We start from the raw sequence: 25,938 nt of genomic DNA, 5'->3' as shown, positions 1-25,938 counted from the left end.
TTTCTTTTGAACCAGCCTCTGACAGTTTAATTTGATGCTTCCCAGTTTTTGTGGTGGAAATGACCATGTCAGTCACTTCCCAACTGCCTGTTTCAGAAATAAGCAGTTCAGAAAGTGTAATTTCATGTGTGAATTCAAGACTTATTTAGCCTGCAAGCATCTAATCTAACTTTAAATCTAATCTGCATTACTTTCAGGTGTTATTTTTCCAGTCCCTCAGCCCTGTGAGGGATATGCAATTCCCCACTGGCTGTTCTTTTCCCCTGTACTCTTCTAGTTGTGTATTCTTGGGAAATTTTCGTACTTCACTGCTGTGCCAGATCGATCACAGATAGGTTGAAGAGCACATGTGCCAGCCTCACCAGTGGGGTGCCTCTGATGTGAGCACTGACCACCAACACCTACTCTCTGATGCCTATCTCGACCTGTCCCGGCTCATCCAGTATTAGTGAGCACTGCTGGGATCAAAGCCAGGTGTTGCAAGCCCCCATTCAGGGAGTACAGCTCATACCAGGTCCTTGTTCAGACTTCTCCATTTCTAGGCATGCAGGGTGATGCTGTATCAAAGTGTGAGACAAGCAGTGCCTAAAATAACTAAAATCTTTTGGGGAACGCCGCTTATTCTGCTGTTTGTTATGAATTCACGTAGATGTGCAGGTGCTCAGTGAACCGAGATGCCGGTGGGATTGCCTATGCCGTGCAAGAGAGAAAAGCAGTAATCACACATACTAGTGAAGCTCTGAATTAGGGAAGTGCAGCATTTGGAAATAGGGTGTTTTACCAGAACAGAGCACATGAGACTAAATGATACTTGGAATTAGAGGGGGGTTATGTGCAAAGCATGATCTGCCCCCATCTCATCGAAGCGTAGCTGATGCCCCTCTTTGGCACTCAGCCGAGTTTGGGAGAGTGCTGCGCTGGCATGGCCGGGCTGCTCTGGCTGCCTGGGAGTGAGCATCCTGCCACAGGGATCTCCTCCACTCCCGGCAGCAGGATCTGCCGTGCCTGAGCCGGGGCTGGGGCAGGGGCTGGCTCCTTCCTGCTGCTTTCCATTGCTGGGATTTTCTCTGCAGCAGGTGGAGATACATCACTTTCATGCTGCAGAGCCCCTGATGGGCAGCCAGCCTTATCCATTCATACAAAACACTCTATCTAGGGAGCTCTGCCAGAGGAGGATTTCCCTATAGAAGAAGCCCAACTCTTTTTATTCAGTGCCCTGCCTTGCCCTAGTGGGTTTTTCCCTTCGAGGCTGAGTATCAAGACCCACCTGCAGCCCTCCTTGTGCTGGGTCAGTGACACACACAGGAGTGAACGTCCCTTAAGGGGGATCCACAGGTGGCTCCAATGGCTTGTGATGGCTGTCCAGTCCTGTCCCTGTCCCACGTCTGATGTCCCCAGCACACGGCAGCTCTGTTGTACCCTTGTGGTTCCACTTCTTATAAATGTTTAACCAATTCCAAATTGATAAATGATTTTATTCAAGAATCAACAAACAAAATTTAGGGTCAGCCAACAATCGAAAGTTCAGTGTCGAGTCCCAGGATCGGCACTGGGTGAACCTTAGCTATGGCCTCTGGCACACCGTAAGTGCCCTGTTCACAAATTCGGTCTTTTTGGGGTTAGCTTATATACAGTTTATTTAGCTGGGGGCAGAGTATTTCTCCACATCTTCTTTTTCCTTCCTCTTTTCCTTCATATTCATGGGAGTTCCTCTCCACTGTCCGGTCTGTTGAATGGTTCTTCTGAGGGAGAATGAATATTAATTTGGTTTCTTGGAATCAGGTATCATCAGGTTTTGAGATGTGTTGGGTTTTTTGGAATCGTGAGAGGCGTCCCCCAGATGGTGAAGTGAGATCCATATTGGTCATAATGGCTGGATCGTTCACAGTTCCACCGACCAAGAAGACCCATCTGTCTCCTTCTTTCCTATTGCTAATTTTGTAGTTCCCGCTTTCCCAACAGAGGTATTGTTCATCCCAAATTCCCTGCACAGGCAATTGTACATCCCAAAAACCCGTTTGTCCCAAGCCCGACTGATTTTTTCCATTTATTTTACAGAACGTTTCTTAATTTATATTTTATATACACCATAAACACGAATTATCCCATGTCATTTATCACACACTCCTTGCTCTTTGCCCTGCTAATGCTCCAGTGTCAATATCAGCATCCCTCCCTCACCCAGTTCTGATGGAAACAGGTCATGGAGGCCGCCCATTCCCCTCTTCATATTTTTTTCCTTCCGCACCACACGAATTTTCCAGATGTGGCTGCCACTAGAAATAAGCAGTTGAATGAGCACTTGTCTGAGCATGACTCATTCTCAGCCTGTGAGGGGCTCTCCGGAGGGTGTGGATGGGAAGTCTCACTCCCTCTTTGGACAGCCTGCAAGGATGTCAAGCTCACCATAGTGAAAAAAAAGCATCCTGCTATGCTCAAAGTAGCAGCAGCCAACTTCTGCTGCTCCTCAACTAAAGCATATGTGGCGAAAAGGACAACCTGAAAATGATTTCCAGTTGCATCAGGACAGTGAACTCTCCCCTTTTCCTGCTGATACATGGGAGGGGGTGGCTATCCACTCATTTTGTGTTCTGTGTCAAGAGACAGGGAACACACTTCTTTCTCCATGTCTCTGTGTAATGTCTTTTCCCATGAGGACAGGAGTAGGAACTGCAGAAAGGAAGACTTGGGGGTGTTTTGTTTTTCTCTCAAAAGGCATGGGTAATGTGATGGGTGGTCCTCCTCCTGTAGTGCTGCCTTGAAGTCTGCTGAGCACTGGGTTGTCTGAGTTTATGTGTGGTTTTGTGCTGTTTCTTGCCCTGGGCTGTGGAAGCAGGATTAGCTCTGTACATTGGCATGAACATCCTAGGAAATGTGGGAAAATTCTGTAGGCTCAATATGTCTTTTTTTGGTTGAGGCTTTTGTGGGTTTGTTTTTTTAAGAAGGCTTGGTGAAATTTTGTGCTTGGGTTTTAGGGTTTTTTTGTTAGTTTTCTTCTTTTTTTCTTTTTTTTTTAAATTTAGGCAGAATCTCAGCAATATAGACCAGACCACAATGGGTCAGAGAAGAAATGCATTCAGCAAGGCAGTAAAACAGAGTTTCTCGAACAAAACCATCACCAATTTACAATAAGTTAGGCAGTAACTTATGTATCACTAAGTTATCAGGAACACAGTGGTCACTGCTCACCTTCTTACAGACCTAAAGCTGGTTACCAGAGCCCATGGTTTGCTGTCAGATTTCACCTGAACTTCCTTTTTTTCACCTCACTTTTTTGCCTTGCTTTTCTTTTTAACTCGCCAGCTTTTTCCCCCCCATATCTGCCCCTCTAAGGGTATGAGGGGATAGTGTGGCCAGACTGCAACCAAAGAAATATTTTGAGTCCTCTCGGAGCTGTTTAAGGAATGTGAGCCGCCTGTGAATGCCGGCTTTATGCAGCGCAGTTTTGAAGTAGGAGTGAGTCACTAAAAAACAATCTGTGCTGTCTCCGTGTCCAACTTTGACTTTATTAAGAAAAAGAGAAAGAAAACGACGACAGTCCCATTCACTGCTGAAATGCGCATTGATCCTTTAATCCCCGGGTAATCACCGGGAGCTGCTTCCTTCTCGAAAGGGTCGCGGTATTGACGCAACGCTTAATTGTGCGATTGATTACACGCGTGTTCTTCTCCTGGGCCTTGCAGAGCAGGGCCCTGTGGCTGGAATGCTGATGGGAAAGCCACTGATACCGTCTCATGGCACTCGCAGCCTCCCAGCTGGCAGCAGCCCCTAGGTACCTGCCTCCATGGTCTGTCACAGGCTTTTCGGGCAGGAAATCAAAGAGGGGAATTGCAGCTGAGAAAAGACTGGAATTTGGGCTGGAGCCAAAACTGTGGCCCCTGTTGGTTTGTTGCAGCTGCCCTTGCTGGAAGCAGGAGGTTCCAGTGCCCAATCCCTGTTTGGCACTGCCTGGGGGCTGTGGCTGGCAGGTACCAGCGGGGATTTTGCTCAGGCTCCCTGCCTGTGAGCTGAAAATACACCTGCACATATGCCTGCAAATGCCTGGCCAGTGGCCTCGCTCCTGCTCCTGGTCCACTGCCTGATGCCCGCACGCTGCACGTGGCTTTGCTGGATTGAGTTTTCATGGAAGTTTTGCTGAAAGCATTGCTTCAAAGCTCCTGGGAAATGCTGTGCACATGTATTTGTACATATGCATGTACCTATATACACCCACATGTGCTTGTTTGGCCAGGCCCTGCATCCCTAGAGCTGCATTTGCTCTAAAGTTTGCCAGGTTTTTTGGACGCTTCACGTGTGCCACCTGTGACTTCAGGAGGAGGTGACAGGGGTTGGAGAGCCTCTGTGAGCCCTTGCTGTGTTACTGTCGTTCTCAACTCAGAAACTGAACTCTGATCGCATTCATTTAGCTCATACTAATCGACCCTGATGGGAGCAGGTTGGGAAGGAATGTGGAGTAGCTCCTCACTTTGCTGCCCTTGGGAGGTGTGGTGAAGGTTGGGATTTACCCACCAGTAAATACAGGGGCTGGTTAAGTGTTAGATGGGAAGAAATGCAACCCTCTTGCAGCTGGCTTTGGATCCTTTGGGGGTTTTTGGGGGGTTCAATCTCTTTACCAGTGCATTACTGTTAATGGTTTAATCATCAGTTCTGCTTTCCCACCAGCATTAAGGATGAAGTTTCCAGATGGATAATCATAGCTGCCAGCCACTTGTGCCCTCTCCATGGCCACAGGCTACGAAGTGAGCTTTGCACTGGGCCTCACCATGAGTCCTGTGGCAAGTGGCCATCCCACTTTCTGAAACCCTTTAAAAGTCTTTAAAAGGATGCTTTAAATGCATCCACCACGTTTTGCCTATTGGCTTCAGTAAAGTGGAAAGGAGAGGCTTTTGTTAGGTTGTTAAGCAGTGCTTGGCTGATGTTACGGGTTCCTGGCCTCCAGGTCCCTCTGCTCATGTTCTCTTCCTGTTTCTCTGAAAGTTTTAAGTCGGGACAAACTGCAGCTAATCATGTTGGCAAAAACTAGTCCTCCTTGACCCTAGTTCCTCCTAGTCTTACATTCAAGTGTTTGCTCCCTGCAGCCAAAATCTTTGCATCCTCCTGAAATCAGGAGCTTGGGATACATCAGTCCCATGCAGTATAGAAAAATGCAATTTATTCCTCTGCTTCATGACAAGACTGAAAAAACCAAAAAGAATAGTGAGGTGTGGTCTTAGCTGACAGCTGAAAGGGGCTTTGCTAGCAGAAGTCCCCAGGGAAGATCAAGAAGACTGCTGACAAAAGTCAGGAAGGGATCTCTCTACAGATTAAAAAGCAGAGGAATTATAAATAACATGCTGAAGTACACAGATAAAGTTACCCAAGTTATTTTGACTGTAAAGCCCAGGACAGTAAAGGCCCTTAATCTCTCATTAATCAACAAGAAGCTGGAAGAGGCTTCAATGAGCTCAGCTGCCAGAGCTGCTGTGCCCTTTTGCTCCATTTAATTTAATTGTATTAGTCCTGCCCGCAGCCTTTGTTCCTCCGCCCCGCTCAGGAAATCTGCTGCTGGGTTTGGCAGGGCTCGCTCTGGTTCCACATGGCTGGTTTGTGGACAGCCAGGAGGGATGAGAGGGAGAGCAGGAAGGGGAAGAGGACGGGAAAAGGTCCCACGGGAGCAACCTCCTTGATGTACCTCATTTATCTTAATAGTGCCACTGCATCCCTTCCTGGTGAGGCTTCCTCCTGATAAGCCAAACACACAAAACTGAATCCAAAAGGATTCTGGCTGAGATCAGCAGAGATGGGCATTCATGTCTAAATTTTAAAACAAAAAAATAGACGAGCCACCACGAGCCAGCTCTTGTTCAGCAGGTGCTACCAACCCAGCAAAGCATTCCTGCCACCCCCCCCCCTTGGTTCCACTTCATCTCTCTTAAATGAGCCAACAAACACATGCAAAAAAACACATGTCCTGATGGTTTCCAGGACACAGGTGAGTTATGTCGAATTTCAGCATTCGTCCCTGCTGAAGGATGAGATAGCAGAGCAGCTGACTGGAAGGTGTACCTTCCTCATCTTACCATCAAGGAATGACAGTGCTTAATGCGTGGAAAAAGATGGAGCACTTAAAGATGTGCTTAGGAAAAGGCATTTGCAGATGACTTTGAGTGCTTCAGGCTTGTCTGGGAAACAATTTTGAGCTCCATATTTTACTGGATTTCTCTGATTTCAGCAACCAGCCATATAAAATTCCACAAATTTCTTACATCAAGCCCACGTTTTCCCAAATATATAAATTGTCAAAGTTCTCCTCTCTCTTAAACAGCAGTGAATTAACAGTCCCAAGCTTGTAGTGAAGTAAGCACTGGGCATTGTTTGCTTATAATTTTACAGAGGGATCCTTGTGTTATTTCTTACTGCAATTCTTCTTGGATGTGAAGAGTAAAACATATTTGCATTGGTATGTGGGATTCTGGACAACCTGAGGAAAAAGTAGGACTGGAAAGGAAGTTTTTCTGGCTGATAAAAATATTCTGAGATGTGTTTTTTACATGTCAGAATGAAAGCTTGAAATATAGAAACTCTCAGGGAAAAAAACCCCAACCAACCAAAAAGAAAAAATGAACCACAAAACCCCACAAACATTTAGCAGCTGCAGCTACTTCTTTTGGTTGTTCTAGCCTTTTTATTTTCTTAGTAAATTTACTTTATGTTGCAATGCAAACTAGAAATTCTGGCTGTCTTGGATAAAAACCTTTGTCCACAAATTTGATTTTGGTAGTTTGGGAACTGCTTGGCATATTATTCTAATTTAGAAAGTGGCAATCTGCTGCACTAAAAATGAGAAGTAATGATCCAGTAAATGACTAATTTTGTGGTCTGAGTTAATTAGTGAAGCAGCTTGGCAGATAGAAGGCAGCAAGTCTAAATTACTGTACTAAGTCCTTTTGCAGAAAGATACTATCTGGTTTTGTTGTTTTAATAATAATTAATGAGAATTAAAATATTCAGCTGGAGTTTTTGCTGTTACTATTAGCAGGAATATATGTGTGTGTATATATATGTGTTTATATTTGCTCTTTGATGATTTTCTTGCTTGTTTGTGTCTCAATCCTTGACTGTCTTGCTCTGTGACTTAAGTAATACTCTAGAAATTATTCAGACTGTGCCTTTGTCTAGCATGGAGGAAACTTGAGGCTTTTACAATTAGTGCTGCTGGTTATTCCATGAAAAACATACACCATAGTCTGACAAGGAAATGAGCAGTACAAAGCCAGGCACTAAGCTGTCTCTCATCAGCAGGCTCACAGGGAGCATCAGCTGGGGGGTTGCTTTTACATCTAAATTTTGGGAGCACAGGTTGCTGGGAATGCAGGGATGGCACACTCACCTCCAAATCTGCATGGATCTGCAAAACTTCAAAGCCTTCCCTGATGAAATCCAGGCATTAATTTGTCGAAGTCCAAAGTGCTTAAATTTTGATGCCTCCAAGGCACCATGGTGGTCACTTCGTCTTGTGCCCTACATGACACCATCCTTTGGTGTTTCTGCTGGGCATTCCCACCCCAAACCTGCTTCCTGTGGTTGGTTTCAAGCACATGTTTTAGGAAACCCTACAACTAACTGGGTTCTCATGATGGGGGAGACTGTTAATGAGCTGGTTTAGTGGATAATTGCTCTCACTGTTAAAACAAGCTTCTCTCCTTGTTTTCAGCTTGACTTCCCTCAGTTTCAGTCTTCCACCCCTGGACTTTGCTCTACTGTGTTTGTCAAAATTAAAGCCCTTTAGAGTGTGGAATCTTCCCACATGCACTTAGAGACTAGGAGGAGTCATTTCCTAATCTTCTCTTTTAAGAAGACAGTGATAGTTGTGGACTAATTACTGGCTCTATTGACTTTTTCATGTTTGTGTTTTTTAGATAAGTTGTAATTGTTCCTTTCTATCATTGTATAACTATAGTTAATAATCGCTTTCCATTGTGCCTACATCCAAGGATGTAACCCAACTTCTGTTAAAGATTCAGTGTTTGGGGCTCTGAGAGATAGTTGAAGTTGGTTTGGTAGTTGATAGTTGATATTGGTTTGGTTTTGGGCAGCTTTGGAAAAAAGTGAGTGCATCGGTCAAAATGCAGGTTTTGTAATCATGTTTTTATTTTTAATGCCTCCTTTTCAAGTGGTATCGTCTCTCTGGTGGGCTTAGTTCTGCTTGTAGGCCGTATTCTACCGTCCTTAATCATCTTGAGTAATTTCCTTAACTTCATTTTATTTCACTGAGAAATATCAAGGAATGAGATGATACTTGGATGAATGAAATTGGGGATTAGACGAGGATTAGATGGATTCTAACAAGCAGATGCTGTGCTTTCTGTGGGAAGATTTCTAAGCTTCATTAAACCAAGAAAAGCTCTTTTCCCCTGACACTTGGAGATTTAAAGGCATTGTATTATACCCTATTATTAATAAAATTATAAACTATATTGATAGCAATAGCCACCTTTTGGTGAAATTTCTAACTGTGGTCATAGCCAAACCCTACATGAAGGGATGTGAGTTCTTTTAATGCCTTGTGTACTGTGACTTCAAGAGGAATTGTTCCTCGTCCAACTGCCCAAGCCTTTGCAGGATGGAGGTATAAATATCTTGTTTATGGTGTTTATGCAGTTACCTCTCTTTTTTCTGTTTGCAGCAATTATGTTCCTACATATGTTGGGCTGGTGGGCAGTCTCATCAACACCCTGATAGCCATGGTTTGCATCCCTTCGCAGACTAAACCACAGCCAGACCAGCACGGCACAGAGCACAGTGAGTAGTTTGTGTTTCTGATTAATAGTACAGGAGAAAGGGCAAGAACTGGAAGAACTGCTGAAGGACCTTGGAGTTGCATTTGAGGGAGAAAAGGTCCCAGCCTTGAGGTGCTGCCTCTTCAATGTCTAAGCTCTGGTTATGGAAGAGTATTATTCCAAATATTTTGATCACTGTGCCATGTGGAATTGCAGTCTTCCAGCCCAGACATGTGTTTCAGAAAAGGTGATTGTGGACCCCTTGCTGGGGGTTAATTTGTTCTGGCAGGGGAGGAAGCCTCTCTGTCTCAGAGGGTTCTCCACATGCAGACCTGGCACCAGCTCCCAACCTCCTGCCATTGGCACAAAGCTGGTGCAGCAGAGATGTGGGGTTTGGGTGGTGAACCTAAGCAGAGTCCCAGACCTTCCTGCTTTCTGCCCTTAACCTGTATAAACAGAGTATTAACCCATATGTCATCTCTGCAGGCACATCAGAGTCTGGCAGCTTGTTCAGCATCAGAGAAATCCTGCGCCTGATGAAGTTCCCAGGGGTAATGGAAGTTTTCATAGTCAAGGTCTTTGCTGGACTTCCCATAGGTAAATCTCACCCATTACCCATCACTACTGATGTGCTTAAAATAGGATGACGTACACTGTGGCCAGGCTTGTCTCAGGGTACTGAAAGCATGTTTCCCTTGATCACAGAGCAGTGAGGATTCACCTCCTAATGTGATGCTGGATGCTCTCAGGTAGTCTCAGCTACCCGGGGTCAAAACCCTGCAACTCACTGTCAAACACACTGCTTGTCATAGGCTGCATCTGGGAGTTTTGGCAAATCACTTAATCTCTCCATCCCATCACTGCAAATGTTTCTTCCTCTTGACTGTCATTTCTCTTTGGGCTACAAGCTCTTCAAAGCAGAAGAAAATTGTTTGTCCTCTGCCAGAAAAACGGAGGTCCTTCCTGGTTCTACTTAGTGATTTTAAGCTGTATGTGTATCCTAGCCTTTTCCCAACAATTAAAAATTATTGACAGATGAGAGGCTTGGGCTGCACACAGGGGCCCACAGCATGTTTCAGCACATTCATGGGGGTGGTTGTTCTCTTCCTTATATATTCTGCTGAGGGATTTTTTGTGTCATGGTAGGAACTCACTGATACCTCAAACCTTTCCCAAACCCACCTGTTTCCCTGCTTCCTCTGAGTCAGTTGGTGTCCTGGCATGGTTCATATCTCCCTATTTGCCTGACTATGTATCCCTGGCCACAGTTTAATAATCTTCAGCTTTGCCTATCCTCTAACATTTTTCCCCACACACTTGACTAGAGATGAGCTGCATGTCATCCTCATCAGTGATGTAAGGACAGGGTGATGTTCTCTGCCCTTCCACACACAAACCCTTCACGGCTCTTTTCCCAGTCAACCCAAAAAGTGCAGCTTCTCTTGATGATAATTTCAGGAACTGAGTTTTGTGCACATCATAACATGTGTGTATATACCTGAACAAACTAAGGCACTTTCCTTCCAAACAGGGATTCTAAGAGGGGACTTAAGGCACCCAGGCTTTTAGACTTTGCATCTTTTTCCAATTCATTTTTGTCTGGAGAAGCACTTTTAAACATTGAAGTTTAAAGAACATGACGCCTGATTTACAAATTAAATACTAATTTGTAAACTGTAAATTCAGTTTACAAATTAAAGTAAAATTTGCTGTGGAGTGTGGCAGAATTGGAAGGTGATGGCTTTCCTGGGCTTTGTCAGGCTCATCTGTTATTCCTTGCCATATCTCTGGGGGAACAAGTCCAACTGGAGTTGTAGAATAACATGCAAGGAAGTAAAGGATTTCTGACGTTTTTTTCCTTGTTGTGTGTAGCTGAGATCAGTAATGCCAGTTCATCCCACCCCTGCCACTGGAGACAGGATACAGTCTCAAACCACTGCTGGCTTGACCTAACAGTGCAATCTTTTTGGTTCTTAAGGCGATAAACTTCTAAAACTGTACTCTAAAAAGTGTGTAAAATGAGTGCATTTCACAGAATGAGACATGTTTTAAGAGGGGAGCTGATTCTGGCTCATTTCTTATCTTAAAGTAGCATCCATTTCTCTGTTAAAAATGCCTGGGAATGCATCCAGATGAATTCTGCACATTAATTTCCTGTGTGTTCCCTTTTTCCAAAGGCCAGGCAAAATGCACTTTGCTTTAGACATTCCTGCCGAAATGCAAATTCCTGCCTGTTACAGAATCCCTTCTTCTTTCCCTGTGCCAAGCAAAAATCCTCACTGAACCAAAATAAACGTCTCCTGCCCAAAACTGCAAGGCAATTTCTAGGCAAAGAGGAGGAAGACAGTGAAGCTGGGATTTAAGACAGGCTAATAGTTGGTCACTCAATACCTGGGGGGATTTCTGTAAGGGTAGGAGGAGGATCACTTGAGGCATTCCTGCTGTAGCGCTCACACTACAGGGAGGAGTGATTAAATTCCTAGTGGTTTATTTTTGCAGGTCTCCCTTCATTTCAGGTCACTGCCCAAACTGATGGCAGCTGGAAGGGGATCTGGTCATGGCTAATTCTCTGCAGCTCACAGCTGGAGGCTGAGCTCCTCATGAGCTCATTTACCTTTCATCTCCAGGCTGCAACTGTATAATTAATTAGATTGCCCAAATTACAGACCGTTCTCTATTTACTTTGTAAACAAGTTCGTGATATACAGCAAGGAAAATCTTTTGTTCCTTATGGATCTCATTGTTGTCTAAAATTAGCTTGTTTGAGACGGAAAGAACCTCCCCGGGAGGGCTGCAGGGCTGGGAACCTCCTCCCTGTGTTGCATAAAAGCAGAGACGTGGGCTCTGTGCCTCTTGCAGGAGAGGAGCTGCCAGGGATTGGACAGGCAGCAGACAGCTCCAGCACAGCCAAGTTACCTTCTCAGCTGACCTGGGAAAAGAGAGCCTCACTGCACTGTGGTAGATAGGAGACAGAAAGAAAAACAAGAGGATAAAAATATCAAATGTAACTCTCATGGACAAGAAATCACCAGGGCCTCGAAAATACTGATAAATAGCTGCTTGTATGAATCTTGGGCTGCCTAATCCCTTTGGAAAATCTGGTTTCAGCATGATTGCTTTAGCACCTGCATCCTGTTTTTTAAAGGATTTTCTTTTACGTGTGGAACAGCGTTTTGCAGTGAGCCTCAGGGCTCTGCATCCCGTCGTGTTTGCAGTCCAGCGTAGGAGGGCTGTGATGAGCTCCCGCAGGCTGTGCTCGCCTTCTCACACCACAGGCTGCTTTCAGACAGGTCACATCTTTTCTTTTTTTTGAAAATAGGGTTTGCACTCCTGATTTTCCCTGGTGCTTTTTGTCATTGTTACTGCATCTCACAAATCATTTCCCTGCTTTCTGCTGCACAGCCCTTGTTACTCATCCCACTAATGCCAGGTTTTCTAAGAAGTTCACCCTTTTCTTAGATGTCCTCAAAAAAGATGAGGTTCCTGAGGGTATTTTATGCCATTTTCCATTTTTTTCACATTGAGACTGTCAGCACGGACTGAGGCTTATCATTATTTATGTGGCTGCACTCAGCCGACCTGCAGCCTACCCAGCTGGGAACCTGCTGAGATCTTTGGTTGTTCCAATGAGCATAACATCTTTTTTAGTTCTATCTGAGGCTCTCCTTGTGAGTTTCATCAAGAAATGTGGGATTACCAGTGGGGGGACCACCTTAGTTGCTGAAAGAAGAGGGGCAAGGGGGTCTCCCTCCTCCAGGTAGCTTTAAGGGACCATGCAGGCACAGGGGGTGAAAAAACGAGACCATTGCATCCTCAGGGGAGCCAAGCAATGTATAATTCTAATTAAAGAGCACAGCCTATTCCCCTGCTCTGAAAGAAAGCAGCTTGTTGGGAGGAGAAAGATCCAAATCTGTCTTCACTTGATGAGGGACTTCAAAGAGGAGAGGAGCTGTAGAAGCTGGAGGGAAGTACCAGGAAGAGGCGTCAGGCATGTAGGAAGGCTGAGCCCCTCCTGGGTGGTACCTGCAGTGGGGTGCAGGATGAAGGGCGAGCGCCTGCTTCCATCTAATCTTCCTACAAGTGAAACCAAGTGTGGTTTTTCTTTCATTTCGTCACGTGTGCCTTTTATAAACATGTGCAACCCTGTTGCCTGATTTGGGTGTTGTGAGTAAATACTGGTATTTGCATTTTACCTTAAGCTGGCTTGAGCTGAGAGTGATTTCAAAGTAACTGGATAACAGTGGGGTGCTCTCGGTGGAGGGGTGTGGCAAAGCCATGGATCTTCATGAGCCCCAGCTCCCAGGCACCTCCTCCACATAGCTGGAGAGTAGAAGAGCAGGGCACCCTTCCTGCCCCCTTCCCTCTCTCCCAGGGCCATGGAGCCAGCTGGGGTGCAGCTACTCCTGTTAAGGGGGAGGATGTGTCTCCAGTGGGGCTGAGGAAGGCTTTGTGGCAGGTCCTGGGATGGGAGGGCGGTGCTCCCTCCAGGCAAAGGCTTGGGGTGCCTGGAGGGAGGTCCCCATTGCTGCAGGTGCTGCACTGTGCTGGGGTTGGGCTGCTGCATGCAGTGCAGTTGTTTGTTAAGAAACGAGTCCTGCACAGTGCTTTAACCAGAAATCTGGAATCACTCTCTTCATCCTTCCAGGAAAACCTGGCAAATCCTCCCCATGCCATGTCACTTTGCCAGGCCACCAGCTGTCTTCTCAGTCCTCATACATTGCCTCCCAGATTGTTTGTTTCAGGAAGGAGAGGAACACAGCCCCCTTTTTACCCAGTCCTTATAGCTCAGAGGATCTTCCAAGGAAAGGCAGGACTGCTAAAAGCCATCTGGTCTCTTGTCTCCCAGAAGGATCTCTGACAGGCACATCGTGGGGTTCTTCACACGCAGAGAGCCCCAGTTTCCCACTGTCTTGCTCCATCTCAGGTGCACAAGACACTAGGGGAAGCAGCAGACTCTTTCCCCACACCACACTTGAAGTGCAGTGTTTTGACATGGTATTTTTAATTTGATGGCTCTCTCTGTAGGATGGGAGCATGTGCAAGCACGCCTGTATTTGTGTATGTTTGGCAGTGGGGAAACACACACTATTGTATTTTCATTTGAGATTGAGTGGATTTCTCTAATACACTCTCCAGAAATTGCCTCAATTGAAAAGCAGAGAGCTCTGTGCTCTTTCTGTCCATGCTTTTCTGACTGCTTCTGTTGACAACTGCTATCAGTCCACACAAGAGATTTTTCACGTGCCCCAGACATCGTTGCTGAGGTGTGCAGTGAAACCACTGCATTTTGGCTGATGTCACTGGGCTGTTCCCCACAGTGAATAACTGAAGTCAGGCAAAAGGGGTGAGGAATCCAATCAGATTATTTTTATGGTTACAGTCTTGTCTGAACAAATGTTTTCTTGCTGTCTTAATGGTTAGCCTGGCTTCAGTGATACAAATATTTACCAGTTTATAATTAACAGCTGAAACTACAGCCTACATAGTCACATTATTTAAAGATGAAAGTAAGGGGGATAAAAAGTTTAACATTTAAAGATTAAATTACTACAATGACTTTGAATAGGATTCTGCTCATGTTTATACCCAGTGTTGGCAAACCCAGGGAGAGCTACTGACTTGGACTGGTGGTGATTGGGAGCAGGGTTTGGGCTATTACATGCAGTGAACATGTATTGATGTACTCTTTGCATTAACCCTCCCTCCAGGTTTGTTCATGATTATGTTTTCCATCATCTCTATGGATTTCTTTGGCTTGGAAGCAGTGGAGTCTGGATATCTGATGTCATATATTGGTGTCCTTCAAATGGTAAGTGAAGTGCAAGTCCCCCTCTCAGATGGATTAGCTTGCCACACTGCTACCTAATTTACTACCTGCTGGACACATGCTCTTCCAAATCCAGGTGCATTATTGGCAGGCAAATCCTAGCTCTGCCAAACAGCATTTAGCTTCAAAAAGAGGAGTGACTCCAAATTTATTCTGTTCCTTGGAATGGGAAGGAATTGGAGCAAGGAATGTGCTGAAAGCTTTCTTCCCCTTGTCCCTCTTTGCGGATCTTCAAGCTGTAGAGCTAAAATTTTCTTGGACTGATATGTCCTAGGTTTTGTAACAAAACTGACACTGAAGCTAAAGTGCTGAGGTTTTTCCTGGTGCAGGTTAGTTGATTTACATTTATATAGTAGCACCCTGTACACTCAGGAAAGCAGACAATTTCACTGGTGTTTTCACTGAAGATCCCTTCAGTGTAGAAGAACTTGTTTCTTCTGCATGGAAACAAGCACAGGAAGCTTGAAAAAAGAAAAAAAAAAGAAAAGAAAAGAAAAGAAAAGAAAAGAAAAGAAAAGAAAAGAAAAGAAAAGAAAAGAAAAGAAAAGAAAAGAAAAGAAAAGAAAAGAAAAGAAAAGAAAAGAAAAGAAAAGAAAAGAAAAGAAAAGAAAAGAAAAGAAAAGAAAAGAAAAGAAAAGAAAAGAAAAGAAAAGAAAGGAAAAGAAAAGAAAAGCCCCAAACAAACAAACAAAAAGCACAGAAAGGTGGGTGATGGAACAAGGTTAGAAGACTACCAAAACAGGTAAAAAGGGAAAAATCAGCTGAATTAGGCAGTAACAGGATCAAAAATGTGCAGTGTTGTGTTAGAGCAGAGTGTTCCCTTTGGAGGAAGAGGCTTAATGATTTTGCAGAAAGAGCAGCAGATGGTTATAACCAAGCCCCAAGGTAGGAATGCAAGTTGAGCAATATCCTGAAGGAGAGTGGTCTTGTTATTAAATCCTCTTCATTTCCTGGGCATTGCCACAGAGTTCCTATGGGATCTGGAGGCGCTTCTCGTTTGAGAAATGGCAGCTTAAGTTCTTCCTTTATGATTTGGATTTGGCATGGTGTTGCCATTCACTTGGGCTCTGGCCTGGTCTCACCAAATCCGGGCATCTCGGTGGAGCAGCTGACAGGCATGGCTGTACATCAGCTGGATTCTGCAGAGTGAACTGGCTGGAGCTGAGGAGATGGTGGCTTTGCCATGTCCCTCCAGTGAGGCTGGCTTTGGACTAGCTGTCTCTTGGTCCTGTGAACATCTCCAACCAGCTGAATGCAGTCCCATTCAGCCTCTTTGGAAAGAAGACCAGTTTGCCAGTCCACAGTATGGAAACAGCACGGAAAGTGGGGTGATCAGCAGCTGCTTTCCAAAGCTAGCTCCTGACCCAAACTGCACAGCTCTCAGAGGCTTTCCCTATGGTAGCCTTGTGTGCTGCCTCCTGGACCAGAATCTGCAGGAATCACTCAGGGTTTAGAGAGGCCAAGCCACTGTCCCATATCTTCTTCCCCATTTGAATGCAGAAGGACTCCCCACAGCTGAGCTTTTAACTTAAGACGTACCAGTTAAACCCCTGTTACGTACACAGAAAAAAAAATCTGGAGTTGCAGCATGGCTGTGGTGTGCTTGTTTAGAGTTGGGAACGTGGGCAGTGGTAGCTCTTGTGAGGAGTGGCTTTGTGTTGCTAGATGGAGCCTGGACACTGCTGCTGGCCCAGGATATCTGTCTTGAGGCCACTGCTGTTATGTCTGGAATATCTGCCTGCCTTCCTGCCATTGTTCCCAGGTTAGTTTGGTTGAAACTGCTGTAGATAAGGTTACCTCCTCTGCCATTCCTCTCACCCCACACAGACACAGCCCTGGAAGACACGGGAATTACAGCATCCACTCTGCTTCCTAGGGATGGTCAGAGGCCAGGGCTAACCAGGGACCTGACCCTTCCCAGAGTCAGAGTTTCATCCCACAGAGGTTGATCATTCCTATTGCCACAATCCAACCCAGCCGGGCCCTGCAGGCTCAGATGCAGCATCTGCTGTGCTGGGGACTCTTTGCCTTGGGACATTTGACACAGAAACTGGCTTTTATCAGCCAGGCAGTTTTCTTTCGTGCATCCATGCAGTTCCTATCCATATTGCTAAGCCTATTCTACAGTGCATGGCTCTGGACATCAGAAATACAGGAGTGAATTGGTCATAAGGTACAAGCTTTTCTTCACATTGGTGCATTGAGGTTCACGGTCAGAACACTAAAATGGAAAGAGGAAAAAACACTTTCTTTTTTAAAAAATCCCAGGGCACCTGATTTTTGGTGACAGCAAAGCCATCTCACCTGAAAGCTGGCAAAGAACTGCTTTTTGCTTTGTCACTTCTTCTTTCCACTTTATCAGTGGCAGTTCCAAGCTCTGCTCTGGTTTATGCAGGACAAGATCTTCAACTGGACCAAAGTAAACTCTCATTCTCTTGCTTTTAAATAATTTTAAAACATTAGAATTCATATCTTTACTTTCAGGTATCTGTCTAGAACCACCCACAGATATTTCTTGCAGATGGTGCCTGGGTTAATGTTTTATGGCTGCTTTCTGTTTGGGTTGCTCTTGCAGGCAGGGAATATCAGTGTGCTCAGGTGTCCTGCTGAGCCCCAGAGCTGCTTGTGTTGCCTAAGCTGGCATTTCAGATGCATTTGTTTCTGCTGCACAGTAAATTGATACTGCTGAGATACAAATGCAGATTAAGGTGCAAGTGAATTCCACCAATCTGGATAGGCAAACAATGATTAATATCTGCTGACTGGCTTCCCCACTTCACTGAGTAAACGATAGCTTTATTCATAAGGAATATTATGTAATTTCCAGTGAATTTCATCAACCAGATACTCAGCTTTGATTTCTTTTTTTTTTATTCTTTAGTTTACCCTTCTGTATGAGGATTTTCCCGTCCTCTTGGACTTTCCCTGAGCCCCCCTGTTAGAGGAAACCTGTCCCCCATGTTTGCATCTCTTCCTGGACTTGAAAAAGACAGAGTTTAAGGACTTTTATAGCTGGAAGGGGACATCAAAGAAATTAAGGGGGAAATTATTTCTTTGTGTTATTGTAGTTTCTATTTTTTAAATTAAATATTCTCAAAGCTTACATATTCCTCTTACAGAAGGCAATGTTGCAGCTCCCTTTCCCAGCCTGATCAGCAATCCCAGGATGACTCAAATAGTGATGGTGTCTTCCTGCCTTCCTCTCCCACCCCAAGGATATTATGCTCCAATTGCTTAATCTAGTTTTTCAGCTTCCCAACCTCATTTGACCTGCTGTGGTGAGATGTGGCCAATGCACTGTAAGAATCTGTTTCTCCTCATTCCTCTCATTCAAGCCAGCTGCAGAGTATACCTAGAGAGGAGATTTTTAGAGGCTTTGAGTCAGTCCACCTAATTTTAAGTAGACAACTCGAGTTCTTTGTCATTGCTATCTCAAACAGCTCTTTGCATGGGGAATCAGTGCAGAAACACAGACCCTGCAGGAGGTGAGGAGCTTGCCCTCTGTGCAGATGGAGGATGTTAGTTAGACACACCACTAATTCAGGAATCACCTGAGGGATCCCATCCAGAGCTCCTCAGCCTCACTTCAGCCTGTGGTGAGCATCATCTCACAGCAGGGGATACTGCAGGGAAAGTGTGGGGCGGGTGGGAGTGCAGTCAGGGTGGGAAGGGGGCTTGTGTCTGGGCCAGGACACAGCCAGGAAAGGCTGGAAAAGGGAATGTGGGGAGCCAGTGAGACAGCACTGAGACAAAGAACTGTCCGACGAGGAAACAGTTGTAGCTTAGAAAATGGAATATGTCTGAGGCTGGAGTGGACTGATGGGGAAATGAAAATAGCACATGGGGGTAATTCAAACACTCCAGGTCTCTGCAGTGGTTCTTGAAGCACCCTGAAAGTGTGGGGCTGTCTGATGAGCTGGGGCTGTGCCAGGTGAAGAGGAGTTGTGTGGGAGATATTGAAATGAGGAGAGGAAGGCAGACAGCAGGAGAGCTGCCTCTTCTGCACCAGGCAGCCTGCACTGCAGAGAATCCCTTGCTCATGATGTGCTTGAAGCATCTTTATGTGATCACTGGTAGGTCTCCAGGCAAGGGTTATGAGAGCCCATCAGGGACACAATCCCTCTGTCCTCCAGGGCTGGGCTCCCAGCGTCCTCTCATCTGAGAAGCCACGCAATTAAAATTTCCCTCAGAGTGAATGCCTGGCAGTGTGAAATGCCATTCAATCTCCCTCCGGAGAATATTAATTCCATAATGGTTTAAATAATTTAATTTTGAGTAATAGGCAGAAACTCTTTTTTTTTTTTTTTTTGAGTTTGCAAGTTGATAGCATGGAGGCCTTCCAGGTGTAGTATGTGGCTTGGAAAATGATGCTGGAGGATTAGGCAAGTGAAATAGCTGGAGTCCCTGGCTGATATCTCAAGTCACATCTGATGCTTAGATTTCAAACCACAGGAGGGGGTGGGGGAAACTTTCCTTTAAGAACTTTTTCTCAAAAAAAAAAAAAAAAAAAAAACAAAAAAAACAAAAAACAAAATGCACCAACCAAAAACCCAAAGCAAAATGCACCAAACAAAATTCTGGGTGGGACAAAGGGGTTGATATTTATAACCCTGAGGATCAAGAAATCATAAGACATCTGTTCTATTTACTGCATTTAAATTTGTATTGTTATACAAACTCCACCTCTAGCTGTGCAGCTTCTGGAGGGACAAGTTGGTACGGAGTGATCCTGAAAAGATGAGAGAGATTCCTGGAGGAGAGATTTACATTGTGTATCATCTTATCACCAGTCTGTCCCTCTCACTTTTTTTTTCCCCTGCACAGCAAAAGAGATGATTAAAGAGCCGGGGATTTAATTACAGCCAGGTATGCCTAGGGGGAAAACCCACTTTGTGAAAGGACCTTGCAACAACAAACAGAAAGTTCTCCAGTTTCCTCGCTTTGAAGGACTTATATCTGCGGAGGGGGGTGGGTTGGAGGGGGAAAGAAAGCGATTAGGCAGGAGTTTGCAAAACACGCCGTCCTCTTCCCCCCGTTTGGCAAAGTGCTGCCTTCAGCAGTTTGGTCCTCGCCATCAGCCCTCTCTGCAGTCCCACCGCCCCTGCTCCTCCGCAGGACCTGAACCACTCGAGCCATCTCAGGCATCGCTGTGTCAGTAACACAGCTCCCTGTCCCCCCGGCCAGGGCTTTGCACCGCCTGCAGCCCGTGCAGAAAAGGCCCAGCAGTGGTGTGTGCTGACCCCCGTGCTCTGCCCGGCACTGGTGTGTGTGTGCTGCCCCGGCACTGGTGTGTGTGTGCTGACCCCCGTGCTCTGCCCGGCACTGGTGTGTGTGTGCTGACCCCCGTGCTGTGCCCCGCAGTGCTGTGTGTGTGCTGACCCCCGTGCTCTGCCCGGCACTGGTGTGTGTGTGCTGACCCCCGTGCTCTGCCCGGCAGTGCTGTGTGTGTGCTGACCCCCGTGCTCTGCCCGGCACTGGTGTGTGTGTGCTGACCCCCGTGCTCTGCCCCGCAGTGCTGTGTGTGTGCTGACCCCCGTGCTCTGCCCCTCAGTGCTGTGTGTGTGCTGACCCCCGTGCTCTGCCCCGCAGTGCTGTGTGTGTGCTGACCCCCGTGCTCTGCCCGGCACTGGTGTGTGTGTGCTGACCCCCGTGCTCTGCCCCGCAGTGCTGTGTGTGTGCTGACCCCCGTGCTCTGCCCGGCAGTGCTGTGTGTGTGCTGACCCCCGTGCTCTGCCCGGCAGTGCTGTGTGTGCTGACCCCCGTGCTCTGCCCGGCACTGGTGTGTGTGTGCTGACCCCCGTGCTCTGTGCTGCCCCGGCACTGCTGTGTGTGTGCTGACCCCCGTGCTCTGCCCGGCACTGGTGTGTGCTGACCCCCGTGGTCTCCCCAGCGGGCCCCTCCCAGCCCGCCTGGGAACTGCCAGCCGGCACAATTTCAAAGGCGCGATACGGTGCGGGGCGTGGGAGGCTGCTTCTGATGTGAATCATGCTATCTGTGCTCGGGATGGGGCCCTGCATCTTCTCTGCGAGGCTGTACCAGCTTATCTGCCTGCTGTGTCTGCCTTTCTGACCTTCTCACAGCTCTTCGTTTCCGAGCTGTCAGGTGAAAAGGAACTTCTTTTTGTTGCTTCCAACCTGTGCTGATGGGAGAACCTTTAGCACAGCCCCGTGTGCTGTGAGCACAGAGGACCAGCCGAGCATCTGCACGACTCCTCTAACCTCCACAGGTGAGGTCAGCTCCCTGCAGGAGCCAGTCAGCTCAGCAGCGGCTCTGTGCAGCAAGGCTGCTACTTCAAAAGTCTCCCAAAAACTGGCACCTTGGACTTTCAGATACAAGCAGGCTTTTCCATCCTGCAAGGGGTCCCTGAAATTTGTTAGAGGTTAACAGTCAAATGGGTAATTGGCCTTTCTGAGCAAATGGGGGCAGCTGTTTTCCCAGAAACCAAATGCAGTGATAGAGGCAAGAGAGTATTGTTCCATGTGATTTGCTGACTGGTGTAACAAATCCCCAGGTTGGTGAATCCAGAAAATGATGAACAGAGATTTGGCTGTTCTTATGCATTTATTGGGAGACTTATTTGCCTTTAAAGAAGGAGAGGGGGGAGGAAAAAAAGATGAGTTGGTTTTTCCTGTGACATATGTACACAGCCACAGGCAGTGCCTGTTATTTCACTTGCAAACAATTTCCTCTCTCTTTTGTTTATTGATGGCAGAAGGCATTCCAGCCAGGTACACTGGCTCTTCCCCGACTTCAAAGGAGGTCGGGTTACAAAGGCAAGCCCCATCCAGGCAAAATGAAATGTGGGATGGTAAGGCCCATGGGAGTCGATCTCAAGGAGAGTTTATGTGCAAGGAAAAAGCCCAGAACACACCAATAAGAATAAAAATAAGGATAAACTCCATTTATCGGCTACCAGAGCTTGTCCGTGGGAGCAGTGATGACCAAGTCACCTGGGACGTCCCCTCCTAGTAAACCGGCAGCACATGTCCAAAATCTTATATGGGAGAGTGCTCATGAGCCACCCTCCACCTTCCCAGATGTGCCTGCGTGGGCGGGTGCTGCTCATGCCAGCCCAGCAGCTCTGCACTCAGGGAAAACTGCAGACTGGAGGTAATGGGTTTGCAGGTGTAAATTCAGACTGGAAAGTGAGGTCAGAGTTACTGGTGACTGGAAATATTATCTAGCACCTAAATCAAGGCTCTGTGTCCAAAATCAGGATGATCTGATGATCCCAGGCCTTGCCTGCCTGGGACTAATGCCTAGATCAGCAGCACATGTGCTGGGGAGCAAGGCAGGCAGCCAGAGAGCCCATGGGGGGACTGCAATCTGCACCACCTAAGGATTGCTGCCCAGCCCCAAGGGGAAAGCAGGTGACTTGGGCTCATTCTTACCCTCGGAAATAGTCCCCTTGCCAAGCTGGTTGATTCAGCAGTGATGTTTTACCTTGTGCTTTTATTGCAACAGCCCAAGTGGTGGGAAAGCCCATGGGGAATGCCAGCGTTGGCATGAGGACCATCCCTCTGCTCTGCTGATTCTGAGGACAGCTCATTCTGCACATCTCCAGGTCCTGCCTGCTCAGAGCCTGTCTCTGCTGCAGTGGTGCTTGTTGCCTTCACACAGGGGCTCGTGTGCAGTGATGGCAACGTTTTTGGGAATGCCACTCCCGTGGCCATCAGACCAGGGACGTTGCTGATGATATACCCTAATGACTCAAGGAAGGGCAGGGACTGGGCTGTGCCTGCACGGTGTATCCCAATAAAATATGCCATTCAAGTCCGGGCAAATTGGGAAATATTTCCTTTCCTCCAATGGCTCAGCAGAGCCGAACTCTTGATGATGCCACCCTTGAGTCAATCCATGCCCTGTGACAAGGCTCAGCCCCCATCCCATATGACTCAACACAGTCCCAGCTGTGGGAGGGACTGGGAAGTTGCAAAAAGTTAATGACAGTTCTCCCTTTTTGGAGCACTCAGCTTAATGGAGCGTCACTCAGTGGCTTCCCCACCCACCTCTGGAGCAGGAGCTGCCGGGGCTGCTATCAGCCTCCTCTCATGGCAGGGCTTTTGGTCAGGATGACTCAGGTCACCCTAGGCACTGTCCACGCCTCGTGCCACAGCAGGTCCTCCGGTGACACGACCCGGGAAGGACACGCAGAGCCTGTGCCGGTGTCACATGGCAGCTGGGCACACGTGAGCCAAGCTCTCAAGCCCTGGCCAAAGGGACAATGACAAAAAGGAGGCAGGAGCCAGAATGTCTTCTTGGTGTCATGTGCCCTCATGTCAAAAATCCTTTGTGCTCTGAAGCAGAGTGAAGGGATGAATTTTGATGGTTTTCAGTTCAGTTGTATGTTGTTGGATAGATATTAATTTTGTAGCTATTGCTCTTTATGTCAACTTCATTTTCACTCTATTGCTATTTGCTTTTTTTTTTTTTTTTTTTTTTTGGACTGGTTATTATAGATTAACATTTCCTTTCTGTTTAATAACTTACTTTCTCATTTATTTCTCATTTATTTTGCACACATTTCCTTTCAGCTGACCTTGGGTTTCTCCCTCAGGACTAACACAACAAGGTTGAGTGTAGTGTAGTAGTGTAGTGTCATTCCTGGTCCAAGCAGACCACTGAAGCTTTCTCCAGGATGGACTGCCACAGAAACAAAGCCCACCAAAGACACCAAACAAAGCATTTTGAACTAGAGCTCTTCTTTCAAGTCAGAGGGATGTTAATTTGGATCAAACAAACCCTTTCAAGGCAGGGAAAACTCAGTAGTTTTCTATCTGTCTCTTACCTGTATTGCAGTCAGTCAAACTTTTTTACCGCGATCTCTTCCAGCCTCTCTCTTCTCGTGTCCACTTGGGCCAGGATCACCTGAAGTATGGGAGATGCTGAACAGATAAATAAAAGAGGGAATCCTTGCTCTGCAAAGTGCTGGAAAAGTCACATAATTTCTGGGATTTTAATATTTTGCTCTTCCTTCCCTCCCCCCACAGTTTTTGTTTGAAATCTGTAGAACCAGTTCTCCATCCTTTACATCTGCGTATCCTGCTGGGACTGGATATTAGCATCTCCGTCATACTTGTTTCCTGCCTAAAATTTATGAACCACCCAATTTGTATATTTATAGTTTAAAATAATGGCAAGAGATGGTACAGACATTTTCCTCCTCTACTTACAAGTGTACAGTTTTTCTTTGGGGAGGACTTGCCAAGAATGCAGACCATAGCATTAACTGTATTTCACAAACACACCACAAGCTGTATCTGCGAGCGTTTTTAGAAAGTTTCAGTCACTGCTGCTGAGTAGGCAGTGATGGTAAACTCAGGCATACACCCTGAGTAAAACTTCCAGCTTGATGGGATGGATCTCTCCCTGGAAGGCAGAACACTTGAAATAATGGATCACACCTTCCAGTCATTCACTGTGGCAGTGAGGTCCTTTTCTGTCAGAGAAACCCTGATGGAAGAACCTGTTTGCATGAAGCAAATAGCAATTCTCTTTTGAGTTTGTTTAAATTATTATGTTATATTTGGCTTAATGGTGCTGATGTGTTTCTTTGCCAGGTTGTCCAGGGTTTGGTGGTCGGGAAGCTCTCTAGTCGCTGCACAGAGATGACCCTGCTCAGACTCGGCGTCTTCGTCTTTGCCGGCGTGGGCCTAGGCATGGTAAGGCGGGTGGGAAATCACCCAGGATGCCTTTGATAACCTCACAAGCAGTGACACAAGGTCTGTGAGACCTGGCTGCGAGCTCTGCCCCTGGAAATGCCAGCTCTGGCTCTCTTGGGTGGTCTTCAGGGCAGGGGAACCAGCTCTCCTGGGCCTCTGCGCAAACAGAGCCGCGCTCAACGTCAGCATTGCGCCAAACCATGATAAAGAGCCCTGTGAGTAATAGTTATGGGGATTAAAACATATATTAATCTTGCACAGAAACTCGCTAAGTCCCTCCTGAGTCACTGGATTTGCACAGAAATCCTGGCCTGGTCTTGTCAGCGACTGCATTTCCTGGACTACCCAGAAAGTAAATGAAGATTACGGCGGGGAAAAGTCATTGCAGTTGTGTATTGCAGTGAGACAGCAGAGGTTGTGCACTGTCCTTCTGGGGCTTTATTTTTGTCTAATCCCCCAACATGAGAGTATTTGGGGAAGGAGGTAGCAAGCAGTAATTCTGTTCCTCCATTTTGGGATAAGTGATGTTAGCTGTTCCTGGTTGTGTCCACATGGGCGACGGTTGATGCCAATCTCAAATGGTAATTGGAAAACTGAGTGGATGTAGGCAGCTTTGCTGAGAGCTCTGTTTGCTCAGATAAGCCATGCTCAGGGCACTGATAGCTCTCCGGGCAATGGGGATGGAGGAAAGGTGCTCGCAGTCAGCACAGTGGACCCAGAGGACAATTGAGCTGCATCAGCCTTTCAACATTCCCGGCAGGGTTTGGCCTGGAGCCTTGCTGCCAGGACGCTGGTGCTCCCACTGCTGCAGGTAGGATGAGTGCCATTCCCACAACCATGGGGAGGTCAGGGCCAAGTCCTGGAGGGTGCTGAGGTTTGTGGTTCATGGATGAGATGAGGCACCTACACACCTTAGCTAATCTGAGGCTAAATTGTGTCTGAGATGAGGCTGTGAAGGAAGAATGGGTGCAGACCATGGGTTGGCTCTGCAGGTGGAGCGTGGTCCCTCTCCCTGGGGTTTTTGAGGCTCCTGGAGATTCTGTCAGGTGTAGGATGCTTGGGAAGGGTCTCTTCCAATTGGTGTCGTGCTCTTTTGGCTGAAATCAATATGCCCCCTTTACAGGGGACATCTGCACAGAACTTGATGCTCCTGAGCATGGCCTGGGAAGACTTTGAAGGTCTCACCACTGATTTTTGGTCATGGGTGGGAGCAATTATGTGGGGCCAAGGTGGACCTGGCCCATCTGGAGAGATGAGCATCCCCAGCCAGTGCAGGGCAGATGCTGCTGGGACTGAATCCCTGTGCTGAGGCCCAGTCCCCAGGCCATGGGAATCAGGAAGAGCAGCAGCATGAATTATATGGCTTTTGTGCACTGAGGTGTCACTGACCTCCAGGGAAGGCTGGAGTCAGGTGGAGGTAGCAGAGAAGGCTGTGATGGCAGTAGAGGGGCACACGGGCAGCACAGACGTCCCGGTACAGGAAGGCTCACATTGGCTGCACAGGGAGGAGAACCAGGAGCCAGGAAGGGAAATCATCTTAAAGTTGGTAATTATGCCAAGCCCAGAGGGCTGTGGACATCCTGACAGCACGGGCCTGGGGACAAGGGTCAGCAGTGACTTCCCAGGAGAACTATTCATAGGCAAAGGCAGCTGTGACCCTCTCTGCTGGGATGCCTTGTTAAAAAGCACT

The 25,938-nt window shown here is 46.8% G+C and overlaps 1 protein-coding gene across 2 annotated transcripts in view; it reads left to right on the top strand.

Moving 5' to 3' along the window:
* Positions 1-25,938, top strand: part of SLC22A18 (solute carrier family 22 member 18) — an 80,149-nt gene that overhangs the window by 46,817 nt on the left and 7,394 nt on the right. For both annotated transcript variants that reach the window (XM_063398155.1, XM_063398154.1), the window contains exons 6-9: positions 8,666-8,781; positions 9,246-9,356; positions 14,468-14,568; positions 24,147-24,248. In XM_063398155.1, the coding sequence (XP_063254225.1) occupies positions 8,666-8,781; positions 9,246-9,356; positions 14,468-14,568; positions 24,147-24,248 (430 nt within the window). The remainder of the gene's footprint in view (positions 1-8,665; positions 8,782-9,245; positions 9,357-14,467; positions 14,569-24,146; positions 24,249-25,938) is intronic.

The sequence above is a fragment of the Prinia subflava genome, chromosome 5 (genome assembly GCF_021018805.1).
Source record: "Prinia subflava isolate CZ2003 ecotype Zambia chromosome 5, Cam_Psub_1.2, whole genome shotgun sequence".
NCBI lineage: Eukaryota > Metazoa > Chordata > Aves > Passeriformes > Cisticolidae > Prinia > Prinia subflava.
Note: the sequence above shows the minus strand (reverse complement) of the source record. Positions and strands in the feature narration are given on the sequence as shown.